This window comes from Lactuca serriola, chromosome 5 (genome assembly GCF_051521515.1).
Source record: "Lactuca serriola cultivar US96UC23 chromosome 5, Lser_US96UC23_V15, whole genome shotgun sequence".
In the NCBI taxonomy this organism is placed as follows: domain Eukaryota; kingdom Viridiplantae; phylum Streptophyta; class Magnoliopsida; order Asterales; family Asteraceae; genus Lactuca; species Lactuca serriola.
In genome coordinates, this window is record NC_136412.1 from 119,113,423 (window position 1) to 119,131,834 (window position 18,412).

Here is an 18,412-nt window from a genome sequence, read left to right on the forward strand (position 1 = left end):
TCGTGAATGAAAAGTATCCTAAGCATTGTTACATTTTGGATAAAGCCGTGTATGGACTGAAACAAGCTCCGAGAGCCTGGTTTGAAACGCTGACTAAATTTTTAAAGATGTCCAAATTTAAACAAGGTTCGGTTGACCCAACCTTCTTTCGTAAGAAGGAAGGTAACCACCTTATGATTGTTCAAATTTACGTCGATGATATCATCTTTGGCTCAACAAATCCTAGCCTAACAGCTGAATTCAGAAAGCTGATGGAGACTAACTTCGAAATGAGCTCAATGGGTCCTATTAACTTTTTCCTTGGTTTAAACATTAGACAGGGACCCGAAGGCATCTTTATTAATCAGGAAGCTTACACGAAGACTCTCCTTGCAAAATTTGGCATGATGGGAGACTCAAAAGTCAAAGTTCCCATGGTGTTTGGCACAAAGCTCACTCCATCCCTAGATAGACCGGCTGTTGATATAACGCTTTATCGCCAAATGATAGGTTCTCTGATGTATCTTACTGCTAGCAGACCTGACATTATGTTCTCTGTTTGTTATTGTGCTAGATTTCAGGCCAACCCACGCGAACCTCACATGCTTGCAGTGAAGAACATTCTACGATATCTCAAGCGCACTTCATCTTTAGGTCTATGGTATCCATCCAACTCAGGCTTCTTCGTTCAAGCCTACTCAGATGCAGACCTTGGAGGATGTGGACTAGACAGGAAAAGCACCACTGGCGGCTGCCAATTCCTTGACGGGAAGTTGGTTAGCTGGCAATCAAAGAAACAAATGTGTGTGTCTTTGTCTACAGCTGAAGCAGAATACATAGCAGCTGCATCCTGCACCTCTCAAGTGATTTGGATCCAGAGTCAACTTCGAGACTATGGACTCAATATGAAAAAGATCCCACTATCTTGCGACTCTGAAAGTGCAATTAGGATCTGTCATAACCCAGTGCAACACTCAAAGACTAAGCACATAGCACTGAGGTATCACTTCATCAAAGATCATGTGGAAGATGGAAACGTTGAAGTACACTTTGTTAGAACCACTGATCAACTGGCTGATGTCTTTACCAAAGCTCTTCCTGAAGCGTCATTCAACAAAATTCTACAAGGACTAGGTATGATGGAATCAGAATCAGTACCACAAACTACCTCTCAATCTCACAAGTAAGAAGCGAAATAGACCGAACGTTCGGGTTCGGTTTTTATACTCATGTACCGACATGAACCGAACACTCAGGTTCGGCTGAATGATCTGCACTTCGCTCCTCAATTAAAGGTGGTTTTCTTGGTTGTAAATTTCATGTATAAATGTTACTATTTCATTTCTTTTTTGTCAAAAGTATTTCCTTTTTGAAAATCTAATTTCTTCGGTAACCGAAATAGACCGAACGTTCGGGTTCGGTTTTTCAAAATTTTTCAAAACCGAAACCAACCGAAGGTTCGGGTTCGGTTTTTCAAAATTTTTCAAAACCGAAACCAACCGAAGGTTCGAGTTCGGATTTTCAAAATTTTTCAAAACCGAAACCAACCGAACGTTCGGGTTCAGTTTTTCAAAGTTTTTCAAAATTTTTCAAAACCGAAACCAACCGAACGCTCGGGTTCGGTTTTTCAAAATTTTTCTCAACCGAAATCAACCGAACGCTCGGGTTCGGTTCCAAAGTTTTTTTTTTCTTTCTTCCCAAAAGTTTTTTTAAGTTTCTTTCTCAGTCTTATTTTTCTATTTTATTTTATTTTTTATACATCAAAAACTCCAAAAATATTTTTGTTCTCTATTTTCTTTTTGTCATTAATTTTTATTTGTTCGTTCGTTTATGGGGATTTGTAGAATTAGTTAAGTGTCCCTAGAAGCATACTGCTGTATGTGCCCAAAGCCTCATCAGATTCTGAATAATAGCCTTAATGACTTGGTATACACAAACCTTGTCTTCCTAATTAGGCTACCACACTTATTGTAATCATGAGCTACCTAACTCTCTTCTCACATAAGATAAAAGTTTTCTGCTTGGTCCTACTTTTCGCAGCAGAGGTACTTTGATTTCTTACACCATCTCTATTACATTTCTCCATTAAATTCGTTTCACCAATGTAACCCTTGAGACTCTCAGAAATTACCACTGAGGTTTATGGTTACTCAAAAACTGTGTTGATGATCTTAGTTTCGTGCCACAACGAGCTGAGTGAAACCCAGAATTCAATACCAAATCCGAATTGATGGTGAACAATTAATTTGCTCAAGCTTTCACTAACGAATTGACGGACGTATCCTCATGAAATCTCAAGTTTTTATTTTGTGTGATTCCTATGAAATTTTTAAACACCATAACATTTCTTCCCTTGGGATCCAATTTTTAACTTTTTTGAGAATTTATATTTTCCAAGCCACTTTAAAATTATTTCCTACCTACTTGTTCAACAGACTACACTGGTCTCACTAGTACTTTGTTCACTTTCTATCTTATTTCAAGATTAGGACTGTTGAATCAAAGCTAAAGCCACCCTAAGAAGCCTAATTAAAAGAAGCCTTTCAACACTTCTTAGTAAGTGTTTGATCGTTATTCAACGGGAAACCACACTAACACTTTAAGGTCTCTCTTGACTTTGAAGGAAGAGATTCGTGACCGGGATCATTTGTTTCGTGTCTTTATTGACATCACAATTATTCCTAAAAAGATTTGCTTTATTTCTTTTCTTTTTACACCCTTAGCACGAAAATCTGTGATTTTCCATTATTCTGGTACTAATAATTACAGGCTTTTTCTTTGGATTGGTAATTAATTATAAGATGTGGTCAAAATTAATCCACGTGGGCGTGTTATTCACAAGATGCCGTTACACATTAAAGGGATAAGATAAAGCGTTGCTGACTCAGGCGGGAGATTAATTAATTTGATTTCAAACAGCGGAACAGGGAAAGCGTGCGAATTTGAAGCGTCTAATTTCTATCTGACGTCGCAGACGCGTGTGCGAATTTGAAACGGTTCCTCTCTGGCACAGAAAGGCGTGTGTGAATTTGAAACGGTTTAGCAGAAACGACGCTTGATGGGAGGCGTGTACTTCGGAATCTGACACTCTCTCTCATGCGTGATCATCGGTTCCACAACTGTCACGCATCAGTCACTCCGAAAAACTCTTGGTATTTCGATAGAAGATTTGGGAAGATCCTTTTCTCTCCTTAAACCCCAGTATAAAAAGGCGTTAGCATCTACCATTTACCTCTTTACTGCAATCAAAATTCCCAGAGCAAAAGAATTCCCTGAACCCTAACTGTTCATCATCTTCTTCCCTCTCTTCAACAATGGCAGATTCATCCTCCATTCACGCTACTTCTCATATCCTGCCCATTCGTCCTCAGCAATGTCTCATCATTGACTTAACCCCTCACGCATATGACTCCTACATGGTCCCAGTCATCGAATGTTTGAAGTATTCGCCAATCGCACCTGCACTTTCAAGGGCAGTATCAGTGCCAATGGAGTTCCTCTCACAGATCTACGCGACGGCGCATTACGACAAAGTCGTCGATAGGATCTTTTTCGAAGTTGCTCATCATAAAGCCTCTATCTCCAAGCAACGATTTGGCTCACTGCTGGGGTTTGAAGCTGACCCTTCAAGGGTTAATCCGGAGACTATTCCGATGGGGCATCTCTTCAATATGTTCTATAATATGGGGTATACGGAGGCGCTCACCTCCATCGCAAAGTTCAAAAAGTCATGTTTACCGCCACAGTGGAACGGAATGTTCACTGTGCTTTTCAAGGGTCTTTCAGAACGGAGCTCAGGTTCAGATGGCTCCAGTCGACTATTCCTGTCCATTCTGTACGGAGTTTACAACGGCGTCAACATCGATTATGGGTTGGTTCTCTGGCAACAACTCATCCAAAGCTTGTCTTCTTCTTCACGGCATTCTGAGGTGTCGTACGCGAGGTTTTGGACCATCGTAACGAAGTGGGTTATGGAGAAGTACAGCATTCCCACTGCCGCCGGCGCACCGATGTCTTTGATTGGTACATTCCATACCACGAAGATCATCGTCTCCGATGCATCGAAATTCCCCTTCAATGTTTCGATTCCGGAGACCATGTACGCTGATGTTCCAGCTGACAGCAGGATCATCCGGACCTACAAGGAGTTCAAAAAGTCTGGTCCAAGGGATCTCACGCCGGAGATGCTAAAGTCCATTCACGACGCCGATAAGCCTGCTTCGAGAGGTAAAAAGGCAGATAAAGGCAAACAGGTGGCAAAAGGGGCTAAAGGCCCTTCTCCTAAGAAGAGGAAGTCTACCAAAGCTGCTCAGTCACCGCAGCAGAAGAGGCGAAAGACTCAACCAAAGTGAAAGCTCATTATCGCTTCCTCTTCCAGTGAGTCGGAAGGTGAGAGTTCAGATTCGGACGACTCTCCAAGAGGCAACACACCTCCAAGAGGCAACACCCCACCTAGATCACCTACTCCTGAAATGGAAATCCATACCTCTCTAATTCCCTCTCCTACTCAAACCATTCCTACTTCCATTCCCACCATAAACCCCTTTACCAACATACCAAAAACCTCATTCCCAATGCCACCACCCATCTTCACAGATGCTACAACAACATCCACATCAAAGGTTACAACCAACGTATCTGATACGGGGGTTCATACCGATGCAACCGAACCACCACCAGCAACCAAACCCATACATACAACCGAACCTACACCTACTCAAACACCACCCGAACCTACCCCTACCCAAACTCAACCCGAACCCACCCATACCACTACACCCCCAGCTTCACCACCACCACCATCTCCCGGTCATGCCTCTGACGGAGATAACCCTTTCCTTGGCGGGGAAAATATGACATTTGATTCGGTCTATTACAGTCCGTTTCAGGTGCAAAGCGACGATGATGAGGATGCTTCGGTAACAAAGAAGCATCTTAAGGAGCTACATGAGAAGGTCGACTTGCTCATTGCTTCTTCCTCCCATTCCCATTCATCTCTCTCTGAAGCTGCTCTTTAGAAGATTGTTGATGCCTTCTCTAGGGCTCAGCAAGATTCGGTCGCTTCTGCCACTGCCGCCATTGACGCCTCGACGAAAGCTTGTGAGGTTGTGACCGAAAAAGTCGATAAACTATTCTCTGACACCTCTACCCTGTTACAATCTTTACAGGAGAGTGCCACTGCTACCAAGACAACGTTGGACCCAATTGTTCAACAGTTGGCCACGTTCGTCTCTATAGAGTTGAAGTCATTTGCTACCCTTCGTCAATCTCTGACTGACGACAACTCTGCCTTCCGTGCATCTATTGACGAGCGCCTCTCTAAACTCCAAGAGGATCTAGCCGCTGAGAACTCGTTGATGGACGTTCTTGCAAGGAAGACCACCGCCCTAAAGGTCAAGAGTGCTCAACTTTTCAATTCTCAACAACAAATTGACGCTCTTCGATCCGAACGGGAGGTCATCAAGACGTGTGTTTCGGATGTACACTCTGCTATATCCAACATCCTCGAAGCGCACGATCTGATCCTGAACCACTCTGTGAGGCGTACCCTTGCAGAGAAACTCGCTCCTGCCCTGGATCTGCTTAGTAAAATAGAAGGGCTACCTAGTTTCGTGTCCACTCCGAAACAAGGGGGAGAAAAGGAGTCCGGATCGCAACAACCACCTCATTCCTCGAAGGCAACTCACACAACCGAACCTCCTCCTACAGGCCAAGCCTCTGGTTCGGATGTGAAGGACAAAGGCAAGAAACTTGCAGAGGATGAAGAGGAAGATGATCAAGAAACCATTGCCGACTTGCTGAAACGCAAAAGTCGTCGCAATGTTGAAGATGATAATGTTCGCGTGGCGAGAGAAGCTGAAGAAGCTGAACGCAAGCAGAAAGAAGCCCACGACCTTCTCGAGAGCAGGAAGACTCTTTTCCCTGCTTGGACTCTCGAGAGGATGATAACGGAGGCAATCGATACTCCGAGCATCTTATGGCTTGAACCGGTAATCTCCTTTGACTGCTACAACTCTGTCGACTCTCAGTTCGACATGCCCTTAACCCGAAAGGCGTTCATCTTTCACGCCTTCGCCAACGTTGCTGAGTTCCCTCATCCTCATCCGAAGGTTGATCAGGAATTGATTGAGTTCTATCTGAAGGCTGCTCAACCCCAGTACCAAACCTGGAGCGCTCAGAAGATCATAAACGTTCGGGTTCTGAAGCCATATACTGAAGGGAGATTTATCAATGTTCGGTTCAAAGTGCTCAGAGGGTCTGCAAAAACCGAACATGCCATATCCTTAGCGGATCTACCGAACCTCAACCCCCATGACTGGATCGTTTTGCACAACATCCTCCTGACTAATGAAGCTGAATATGGTCCGATCATTGACCATCTCAAGAGGATGTTAGTGTGCTATATCATGGAGGTAGCCCTGATGGATCAGGAGATTGCAAATGTCTTCAAGAAGAAATCGAAGATCTCTCCTGTTGGCTCGGCCAGTGATCTGAACCAGATGAAGATGGGAAAACTTGACCCAAGGCGAAACTCCGTCATGTTCACTAGGAGTGAAGGACAGAAATGTCTCTTTGCCTTAGCTGATAAACATCTTTATACCACTGCTTGTCTTGAGCATGTGCTGAGGATCATCCACAGGTGCAAAGAAAATACAGCGGATGATATCAAATATTTTGACGATATGATACAATGGTATATCCGGTTCAGATAGACAATCCTCGCGCTCATCTTTCGTCTGTTTGAGACTGTAAAGAAGAAGGTTCCTGCTGCTGCTGGCCCAAGTAAGAAGACAAAGTGATCTCGCTCCAATTGACGCAAAGGGGGAGATTGTTGGGTAGCGTAGCTTTATTGTATATTGCGTCTATTGGGCTCAGTTAATAGTCCATGTTTTGTACTCCGGTTTTGGGCCTGTCCAACCGTGAGCTGATAGGGTTTAGTATATAATAATGTGCTTGTATGCATATTAGGGAATCGATTGATAGAGTAACCATTAATAGCTTAACAGATTTCCTTCATCGTTCTTGTAAACCCTAAATCCTCTACAGTAGAAGTTCTTTATCGAGCTCTTCTGAGGATTGTTTATTAATCATTCGACATCTTTGATCCATTCTTGTGTTCTTGCTGTTTACTCGTTTATTAATTTACCTGTTTTATAGATCTAATCGATCTTCAAGTTAGTTTTTAACTTATCAAACACATTTATGGAACAATAAGTATAAATCTTGATAGTGCATCAATCATAGGCTTGGTTGTGAACTCATTGTTGACAATATTGCACATACAAGACTTATTATATAGATATAAACTTGTTTAATCATTTTAGCAACGAACTACAACTTGCAAACTTGTTTACTCATTTCAGCAACAAACTTCCATTTATTGAAACGTTTGTTAAAACTCGGATCATGACTCATATACTAATATTTTTGTAAACGTGTGTAATCACCAACTATTTCTATAGTTGACACTCATTTTACATGCTTTTTCAGGAATCATCTAGTAAGTAGCACTTAGAGACACATCACTTGTAGAAGCATTACACATGTCTTTTTTTCGATTAAATTGTAATTATTTTTAAGTTGTTCAAAACTTATTGTAAATTGTAATGATTTTCAATACTATAGTTGGTGTTCTCTTGTAACTTTTACAATGAGACCTTTTGTATTGTCGTACCCCATATTTCTGCTTTAACGGGGTGTGACACCATACTTTTTGAAGATGCAAGTCTCTGGTGTACATTTTTCTGGCACAATTACGAGTAGTTGCAGGGGTCCAATTTCCAGTTACATTTTTGAGATGTCCAATCTTTCCCTTCAACCATCAGAATTCGACCTTGCAACTTCTATCACAGGGAAGTCTATTCCTTTTCTCCCCACTTTACTTTTATGTTTTGCATAGCATGCAATGGGGACATTGCATAAAATAAGTGTGGGGTAGGGGGTTGATTACATTATAGTACAAGCATTTGATTTTTACAAAAATTACATTATCATAAAAAATTGCTAGTTTTGACAATATACAGTCACACAAACTTGAAATAATAGTTTAATTTAGGAAAATCTAGCCATTTAAAATTTTTCCTAGTATTTTATGGGAGGCTCTGATGAGAGCCCAAATGTTTACTTGAGCCAACACATCTTATAGTGTATTTGTGGCTTCCCATTCCTAGTGAAAAGTCATGAGATATGAAAGGTAATCTTGTAGTTTATACGATGTAAAATTTTTTGCAGCATGTACCTAAAATCTATCCAGAAGGGCTTCTGTAGTTATTGGACTTAGACTAATACCTCTAGCCAATAAAGGCTGATGTTAAGCTCCTTGGCATAAGCATGTAGGATTTGAGCGAGAAAAGTGAGGTATATATTAAAAAAGAGAGAAATTGCAAAAGTTTAAAGAATTTTGTAACTATCAAAGTTTGAAGATCAAAAGATCAAAAATTCTGAAGAATAAAAAAAATGAAGATACCAAAAATCAAAAAGCAGATATCAAAGAAGAGATGAATTAAAAGAGCTCCATTGTGGTATCAAAATTGTAATTCTTTCTAGATCATATGTATGCTTGAGAAGCTTAACCAAAAATACCTTGAAGTTAAGAAAGATTTCTAATGATGGATTCGGAGGGTTGCAAAAATGAGTGTCATATAAACTAACTGGTGAATGATCATAAGGATTGTGAGTATTTAGGATTGAGAAGTTTTTAGGAATTATAGACACAAATAAATGCATTGCGGTGTTGGGATAATGGTTGGCTTTAAAATGGATGGTTTTATATGATATTGGTAAGTTAAAAATCAGTTTACTTAGGGAAATCAAAGGTTAAGTGTGGGGTATTTTGATATATATATATATATATATATATATATATATATATATATATATATATATATTAGATCTCATCTTAATATAATTAGCTATATTTATGCTTATTATAGAACAAAAGGTACTTATTATGTGTAATATCTATTATGTAGCATAAAAGACATTCACGGAAGCAATATGGAGGTTGGAAGTTGGAAAATGCATGTTTTGGCAAGAAGAAGACACAAGAAGGATGTTGCTAAATAGGTTGACCCATTGTTAGTATTTTGACCATATCTCATGAGTTTTAACTCCGATTGATGTGATTTAAAATGATCTGGAAACTAGACATAATTTTGGACAACTTTCATGTTTTAAGAAAAAACTGATTCTCGATAAACACGATGTGGTGATCCCATCACGACATGGTGAATAGAATCTTCACGATTCTTGATGCTGACTTGGAGAATCCGGGATAAACTCGAGGACCACGATGTGGTGCCATTACAACGACGTGGTGGCCAAATTTTAGCCAAGTATATATATCCGAACATTAGGACGAATTGGGAGACTTGGAGGTGACTTTCTAGAGATGTGTTGTGAAAAAAACCATTTAGAAAACCCATAGAAGAGAAAGAAACGATTGGAGCTTAAGAGTTGAAGAGATCTAGAAGAAAACATCATCAATTCATTTGGTTTGATGAAGTTAGCTTTATTCCTATTGTGTTTTGTATTTGATTGCTGCCATAAGTAGCTAATTTAGTAAACTTTTGTTTACTTAGAGGAAAGCTAAAACTGTAACATCCTGTTTCGGATTGTCCTTGATTAGGGTTCGTGGGCTGCAACCCGGGCATGAGGAAGCGTCGGGGTTGCAATGAGTTGCTAGAAGCGTAGGTCATCTTGTCACCTTTCCGTGGATATGAGTTTCATTAGAAACAGAGTTTTATCGAGGAGGCTATGGAAGTTTGAAGTTTTGGAAGGATAAGTCCCTTTTTTGAGAAAGGTGGCAGCTGAGAACATTGGGCGTACGTGTGTGTAAGCTTAGCGTACTCATGTGCGTGACTTTTAAGCGGATCCACCTAGTACATTGGGCATACCAAAGGGTACGTTGGGCATACTAGGCACATAATGAAAAACCCTAATTGAGGGGTGTCCCTGTATAAAGAAAGAGATGGCCTCATTCCTGGCCACCATGCTTAGACAATAAACCCTCTCAACCCCTAATCCTCATTCTTAAGCTTGTGTGTGTCCTTTTGAGAGCCCTTAAGTGATTTTGTGTGTTCTTGGATTGAAGAAGAAGCTTTGGAGAAGAAGGAGTGAGTGTCCAGGCCTTGGATCTGAGCATATCTGAGTTGGGAGCTTCATCTAGAGGTACAAAGCTCCAAACATTCTCACTCTTTTGATTTATTCATCATAGTAGAGTATTTTAGGGTTTTGTCCCAAAATTTGGATACTTTATGAGATATTGAGCTCCAGAGACATTGATGAACCCCTTTGAGTGTATTTAGTGGTGTGGTGTCATAAAAATCAAGACTTGGACGTTGGAATCAAGCCATGCATGAGTTATGAGCATTTTATGATAAGAGAGTGAGAGTTTAGTGTGTTTGTGACCTAATCAGCCATGCAATGGCTTAAAGTCATTGACTTTATGGAGTAAGAGCTATTACGGAGTCTAGATCTGTGATATAAGCCAAGGTCTTAACTGATTAAGACCAAATTCGTAGAAAGAGTGAAATTGGGAAGTATGCCGAGCGTAATTCCAGTACACTCGGTGTACTGACCAAGTGTCCCCGATGTCTAATTTGGATTCGTGAGTACGCTGAGCGTACCAAAGGAGGTACTCCCCGCATGACCTCACTGTGGACTTTGGGGTTAAGTCTCATTTTGGGCCTTGAGTGTTAGGCTTGGAGTTTGGGCTTGTCGCACTAGAGGTATGGAACAGAGGAATATATATATATATATATATATATATATATATATATATATATATATATATATATATATATATATATATATATATATGCCTTGGGCCCTTGAGTTTGCCTTGCCACTTGGACTTGAGAGTTGGGCCTCGGGAGAGCCCATTTGTTATTAGGCCTTGGTGGTCCCAATGGGTTTTTGGTTATGGATGGGCTGGTTAGTGCATTACCTTTAGACCTCAGGAGTGAGAGTACAAGCCTTAGATTTGAGCATATCTGAGTTGGGAGCTTCATCTAGAAGTATAAAGCTCCAAGCTTTCTCACTCGTTTGATTTATGCATCATAGTAGAGTATTTTAGGGTTTTGTCCCAAAAGTTGGAGACTTTATGAGATATTGAGCTCCAGAGACATTGATGAACCCCTTTGAGTGTATTTAGTGGTGTGGTGTCATAAAAAACAAGACTTGGATGTTGGAATCAAGCCATGCATGAGTTATGAGCATTTTATGATAAGAGAGTGAGATTTTTGTGTGTTTGTGACCTAATCAGCCATGCAAAGGCTTAAAGTCACTGACTTTATGGAGTAAGAGCTATTATAGAGTCTAGATCTGTGATATAAGCCAAGCGCTTAACTGATTAAGACCAAATAAGTAGAAAGAGTGAAACTGGGAAGTCTGTCGAGCGTAATTCCAGTACGCTCGGTGTACTGACCAAGTGTCCCCGATGTCTAATTTGGATTCGTGAGTACGCTGAGCGTACCAAGGCAGGTACGCCCCGTGTGACCTTACTGTGGACTTTGGGGCTAAGTCTCATTTTGGGCCTTAAGTGTTGGGCCTGGAGTTTGGGCTTGTGGCACTAGAGGTTTGGAACAGAGGAATATATATATATATATATATATATATATATATATATATATTCGCCTTGGGCCTTTGAGTTGGCCTTGCCTCTTGGACTTGAGATTTGGGCCTCGGGAGAGCCCATTTGTTATTAGGCCTTGGTGGGACCAATGGGTTTTCGATTATGGATGGGTTGGTTAGTGGATTACCTTTAGACCTTAGGAGTGAGAGTCCAAGCCTTGGATTTGAGCATATTTGAGTTGGGAGCTTCATCTAGAAGTATAAAGCTCCAAGATTTCTCACTCTTTTGATTTATGCATCATAGTAGAGTATTTTAGGGTTTTATCTCAAAAGTTGGAGACTTTATGAGATATTGAGCTCTAGAGACTACGATGAACCCCCTTTGAGTTTATTTAGTGGTGTGGTGTCATAAAAATCAAGACTTGGACGTTGGAATCAAGCCATGCATGAGTTACGAGTAGTTTGTGAGAAGAGAGTGAGAGTTTTGTGTGTTTATGACCTTATCAGCCATGCAAAGGCTTAAAGTCACTTACTTTATGGAGTAAGAGCTATTAGGGAGTCCAGATCTGTGATATGAGCCAAGGTCTTAACTGATTCAGACCAAATGAGTAGAAAGAGTGAAACTGGGAAGTCTGTCGAGCGTAATTCCATTACGCCCGGCGTACGGACCAAGTGTCCCTGATGGCCAATCTGGATTCGTGAGTACGCTGAGCGTACCAAGGGAGGTACACCCCGTGTAACCTCACTGTGGACTTTTGGGCTAAGTCTCATTTTGGGCCTTGAGTCTTGGGCCTGGAGTTTGGGCTTGTCGCACTAGAGTTTTGGACCGGAAGAATATATATATATATATATATATATATATATATATATATATATATATATATTTGTGTGTGTGTATATATGTGTATATATATATATATATATATATATAGTAGTGTGAGCTAGTAACCGTCTCCGTATATCATTTTCATGAAAAATTTGCTCGCATAATGGGAGCCAATAACCCTCTCCGAGAAGCTCTTTAATAGTAGTGTGAAGAGGTCGTTCCACATCAGTGGCAAGTTAGGCTTCTTGAACTTTGAAACTACAGCCAATGTTTCCTTGTAGCCCAGCTGATAGAACATCTCTAGAATTGCTTAGTTGGAGATGCTCTCATGATCAAGTAGGTTACGACCTTGTGGAAGCCCTAGGAGGTTACAGAACCTAGATTTTGTGATGCGGTTCTTTTGGTTGAAGATCTTGAACGAAATCAGTTCTTCTCCCTTTTGATAACTGGCAGTGGAGTAGGCTTTTGAAAGATGCACCGGGGGGAAAATTTAAGACTTGGTAAGCGCAATAATGAGTGGAGAATACTTCAAACATTCGAAGATTCGTTGGAGAAACTTGTGGTACTTTGTTTGGTCAAGGTCGAGAATCATGTTTTGATTGGCCTTGAGGTTGAGGATTGAGGACTGAGTTATGGTTTCTGGGACTGAAGGAGTTTCTGAAGAAGCAACCATTGATGCTTGTTGGTGAAGGAGTTGAATAGTAGAGAGAGAAAAATCGCCAGAGAATTTTCAAAATCTTTTGAGAGTGGTGAGTGATAATGAATCGCCAAAAACTCATTATACCATTAGACAAGAGATAGAAATTATGGTGACAATTGTGTTTTAATGATGAAACGTCGCTTAAAAAGACGTGAATGAAAGCTATAACGCGTGTCGGGCAGCGAAAAGCAAGCGTCGGTTTTGAAAATCACGCATCCAAATCAAATCTTATCTTTTAAAATTGGCGCTTCATTTTCGCCCTTTCGCGGTTATATCATGAACCACCATTCGCAATTATATACCACTAACTAATTTGCGAAACTAAAAGGAAGCATAAGTACCAAGAACCAGACTTCGGAAAATTACAAGGATCTTCATGTGAGAGTGTGCCAAAGATAAAGAAATAAGTCAAAATTATCTGGGATTCTAGTGATGCCATTTTAAGACACAAAGCAGTGGATCCCGAGCAACGATCTCTTCCTTCGGAGTCAAGAGAGACTCTAAAGTGTCTGTGTGGTTTCCCGTTGAATTACGATCAACTATTTGTTATGAAACAGTGAAAGGCATCTTTTCATTAGGCTTTAAGGGTGGTTTTATCTTCAACCAAACTACGAAACTTGATATAAGTCCGAACACTCGGATGAAGTACTTGTCTGGCCGGTGTAGCCATAAAAACAAGTATTCTTTGGAATTATTTTAAGTGACTAGGATAAGTATAAAAATCTCAAGAAAAATAAAATCTTGATCTATTGGGAAGAAACGTCTTAGGTTTAGAACGTCTCATCAAGATCTCGCAAAAATAAAAAGAGATTTCATGGTACAAGCCACGAAAGTGGAGTTTCGTTAACTCCTTGGTGAAAAATCTAAAACATTTAATTATTCACCGTAAATTCAAAAGTGTGTGTGTTGGATTTTGGGTTTCAGTTAATTTCGCGGTGATAACGAAAATTAAGATCAAAAACACAGATGTTGTGTAATCGTAAACCTTAGTGGTAATTTCTAAGAGTCTCAAGGGTTACATTTGTGAATGTGAAAGTGATGGAGAAATGGTATGAGGTGGCTTCAAAGAAATAATGTACCTCTGTTATGCAAAAGTGACTAAGCAGGTAACTCTTAACTCAATGTGAGAAGAGTCAGGTATCTCTTGACTTATGTAAATTAACAACCTTATTGGGAAGAAACGATTAGTGTTATCGATTCATTAACGCTTTTATACAAAAAGTCTTTGAGGCTTTGGACGACATGCAATAGCATGCTTCTAGGGACACTTAACTAGTGCAAAGTTTCGGAATTTATACCTGCCCTATCATTCGTAATTGAGATCACCAAGATGTTTGCCTTGAAACCTGCTCAATAATCTAATATTTTTGATATTTTTGTTTATTTTAATAAAAGAAATAAATGATGAAAATAAAGAAAATATTTTTGTATTTTTGTTTATCTTAAAAAGAAATCAAAACAGAAAGAAATAAAAAGAAATAAAGAAAATGTACAAAGGATACAAGAAGTTCCAAACCACGAATGAACAGATGACTACGATTCACTACGAACATTCGCACTGGTTCGCAGCGTGAACAGTTAGTTGTTAGATACTGCGAGCGCTTGCACCAATTCACAGTCTGAACAGTTTGTTACGAGTCACTGCGAGCGTTCGCACCAATTCGCAGGCCTATCAAAATCTCAAGACTGCAAAGGTGGTTTCAGAACAGATTTAGCCTTGATCATTCATAAGCCTTGAAGAATGCGATTGAAGGTTTGTTCAATCAAGGCTATTGTGAAAATGTCGGCTAACTGATCGGTGGATCTTACAAAGTGTATCTCTACATTTCCATCCTCCACATGATCTTTGATGAAGTGATACCTCAGTGCGATGTACTTTGTCTTTGAGTGTTGCAGTGGGTTGTGACAAATGCGAGTGGCGCTCCCAAAATCGCAATATAAAGCAATTCACTTCATGTTGATGCATAGTCACGAAGCTGACTTTAAATCCATATTACTTGTGTAGTGCAAGATGTAGTGGCTATGTACTCTCCTTCAACAATTGATAGTGAGACGCAAGTTTGCTTTTTTACATTGCCAACTCATGATTTTAACTTTAGGAAATTGGAATCCTCCCATTGTACTCTTTCTATCTAGACCACAACTTCCAAGATCAGCATCTGAAAACGCTTGCACAAAGAAACCTGGACTCGAAGGGTGCCATATTCCTAATGAGGATGTTCGCTTGAGATACTTGAAGATATTCTTAACATCTGTCATGTGGGGTTCGCGAGGATTCGCTTGAAACCTGGCACAATAGCAAACAGAAAACTTAATATATTGACGACTAGTAGTCAGATACATCAATGAACTCATCATTTGACAATAGAGAGTCATATCAGTAGTTAGCTTGTCCATAGATGGTGTTAGTTTCGTTCTGAATGTCATTGGAACCTTCACTTTTGAATCTCCCACCATTCCAAACTTGGAGAGTAAGGTCTTTGTATATGCCTCCTGATTGATGAAAACACCTTCCTGACTCGGTCTTATATTCAAGCAAAGGAAAAAGTTAATCAGACCCATGGAGCTCATCTCAAGCTTAATTTCCAACAACTTTCGGAACTCGGCTATTAAGCTAGGGTTAGCTGATCCGAAGATGATGTCCTCAATGTAAATTTGGACAATGATCAAGTGGTCACCATCTTTCCTGTGGAAGAAGTTTGGGTCGACCCATCCATGTTTAAATTTATCATGTTTTAAAAAACGAGTAAGAGTTTCGTACCAGGCTCTTAGAGCTTGCTTTAGACCGTAAACTGCTTTGTCCAGAATGTAATAGTGGTTCGAATACTTTTCGTTTATGAACCTAGGTGGTTGTTCCACATACATTGTTTCTTCTAATTCCCCATTTAGAAATGCACAATTGACATCCATCTGATAAACTTCAAAGTTCTTGTGTGTTGCAATATGCCAGAAAGATGCGAACAGATTCCAAACTTGCAATGGGTGCGAAGGTTTCTTCGTAGTCAATGCCTTCTTCCTGACAATATCCCTTTACTATGAGTCGTTCCTTGTTCCTTATCACATTTCCTGCTTTATCCAACTTTTTGAGAAATACCCATTTTAGACCAACAATGGATGCATCATTTGGCGTAGGAATAATTCTCAAGACCTTGTTTCGTTCGAATTCATTGAGCTCCTCTTGCATTGCTTGCACCCAATCAGAATGATCAAGAGCAATTTGAATGTTTTTTGCTTTAATCTTTGAGATAAACGAATTGAACATGCAATATTCCACTTTAGATAATAAAGCCGTTCGCTTCGCTTTTTGTTGTGCTCTCATAAGAACTCCTGAAGACGAATCTCCTATGGCTTGAGTTTTTAGATGATCGTTGGTCCATTTAGCCAATGGAGTGTAATTAGGATCATATTTTGGATCCAATTCGACATTGACTTTTTCAAACTCTGATTGTACATCCGAATCATCATTCGCATTTCCATTCTCCCCCTCGAATGATATATGTATGTCTTCTTCTGAATTCAGATTCTCCCCTTGGAAAGTTTGTTCTAAGTTGACTTAGGGGTTTCATTCTCCCCCTGAACAAGTGTATTAGGTGTGGAGGTTGAATTTGAGCCCTCCCCCTGCATTGTATCATTCACATCTGTAGGTGGAGATGGAACATCAGGATATTTTAGATTGAGGTGCTCATATTCCATATCTTTCGCAGCTTTGTCAATGATTTTCTTCAATTCGTCTTGCTGGTTGTCTGTTGCTTTGGATTCTGAGGAGATTTCTTTTTTGGCTCATTGAATATGTTCAGGAACTCCTTGTAAAGATTGGAGAGTGGGATGGTAGCAGGATTCAGTTTGGGAAAGATCTACTGTGATGGTCTGTCATTCTTCTGAAACATCGTTAAGTAATTGTCGTCGAAAGTGACATACTAGGTTTCTTCTATCCATTTGGACTTCTTGTTGAGACCCTATATGCTTTAGATGTCAAATAATACCCCAAGAATATACCTACGTCAGCCTTTACATCGACTTTGTTCCTTTGCTCTTTTGAATTGAAGATAAAGCTCCTAGAACCAAAAACATGGAAAAACTTGACATTATGTTTTTGATTATTTATAATCTCATATGGAGTGACAGATAATCGTATATTAATGATAGATCGGTTTTGGGTAAATCGTGCATTTCCTATCGCATCCGCCCAGAAATAAAGCGGCAGATTCGCAAATGATAGCATGGTTCTCGCAACCTCGCACAACGAGCGGTTTCGTCTTTCGACAACCCTGTTTTGTTGAGGAGTATAAGGAGCTGAAAAAGTATGAATTACTCATTTCTCAGTGTGGAATTCTTCAAACGCTTGATTTTTGAATTCCAAACCGTTGTCACTGCGAATCTTATGAACCAGCTTTCGCAGTTGTCTCTCGGTTTGCTTTATAAAATCCTTGAGCTTTGGAGTGGCTTTTGATTTCTGCTTAAGAAAATGCACCCAAGTGAATCTGGAAAAATCATCTACAATTACGAGAATATATTTTTTACCACCAATGCTTTCAATTGTAAAAGGACCACACATGTCTATATGCAAAAGCTCAAGTAGCTCTATCACTTTCGTATTCGTAATCGTTGGATGACGCTTCCTGCTCTCTGTTTCCCCATTCGCAGGCTGCATAAAGATGTTCTTTATCATACTTCAGTAGAGGAAGCCCTTGCACATGATCGCCAAAAACAAGCTTGTTGATATCTTTAAAATTAAGATGCGAGAGCCTTCGTTGCCATAGCCATTTATCATCAGTGGAAGCTTTCGTAAGTAAGCAAACTGCAGGCTTCCCTTTGATAGGATTCATATTTGGCGGATACATTTCGCCTTTGCGTTTTGACTTCAAGAGCACTATCTTGGACTCCTTTTCGATTATCTCCGACCCTTCGTTGTCGAATGACACTTTTAGTCCTGTACCAACTACTAGCCGCGAAACACTTATTAGGTTGTGTTGCAGTCCTTCCACATACGCGACCTTGTGAATTGAAAACTCTCCATTGGTTATCATCCCATAACCCTTGATTTCACCAAGTGAATTGTTGTAATATTTTACTCTTCCTCCATCCTTTAGTTCTCTAAACTCTATAAACTCTTCCTTTCTTCCTGTCATGTGACGCGAGCAGCCACTCTCTATGTACCATTCAGAGTCAAACTGCTTGTCACACATTACCTGCGGAAATCAAGTAGATTTAGGAACCCAAAGTTGTTTGGGCCCTCAAGAGGTTTTCACGGGAAAAGTAATAGCAACATAAACTATGTAAGATCTTTTGACCAACGTGGTACTATCTTTTCTTTTAATTTGAAAAACTGTGAT

The 18,412-nt window shown here is 40.0% G+C and overlaps 1 protein-coding gene across 1 annotated transcript; it reads right to left on the reverse strand.

Annotated features, from left to right (window-relative positions):
• Positions 1-15,999: 15,999 nt before the first annotated feature.
• On the reverse strand, positions 16,000-18,208 carry LOC145049767 (uncharacterized). Its single transcript, XM_078998128.1, has 5 exons — positions 17,668-18,208; positions 17,467-17,573; positions 17,314-17,372; positions 17,076-17,134; positions 16,000-16,520 (listed from the first exon to the last, which is right to left on the reverse strand). Exons 1-5 carry the CDS (start codon positions 18,206-18,208, stop codon positions 16,000-16,002), a joined length of 1,287 nt encoding a protein of 428 aa, XP_078854254.1.
• Positions 18,209-18,412: the final 204 nt, after the last annotated feature.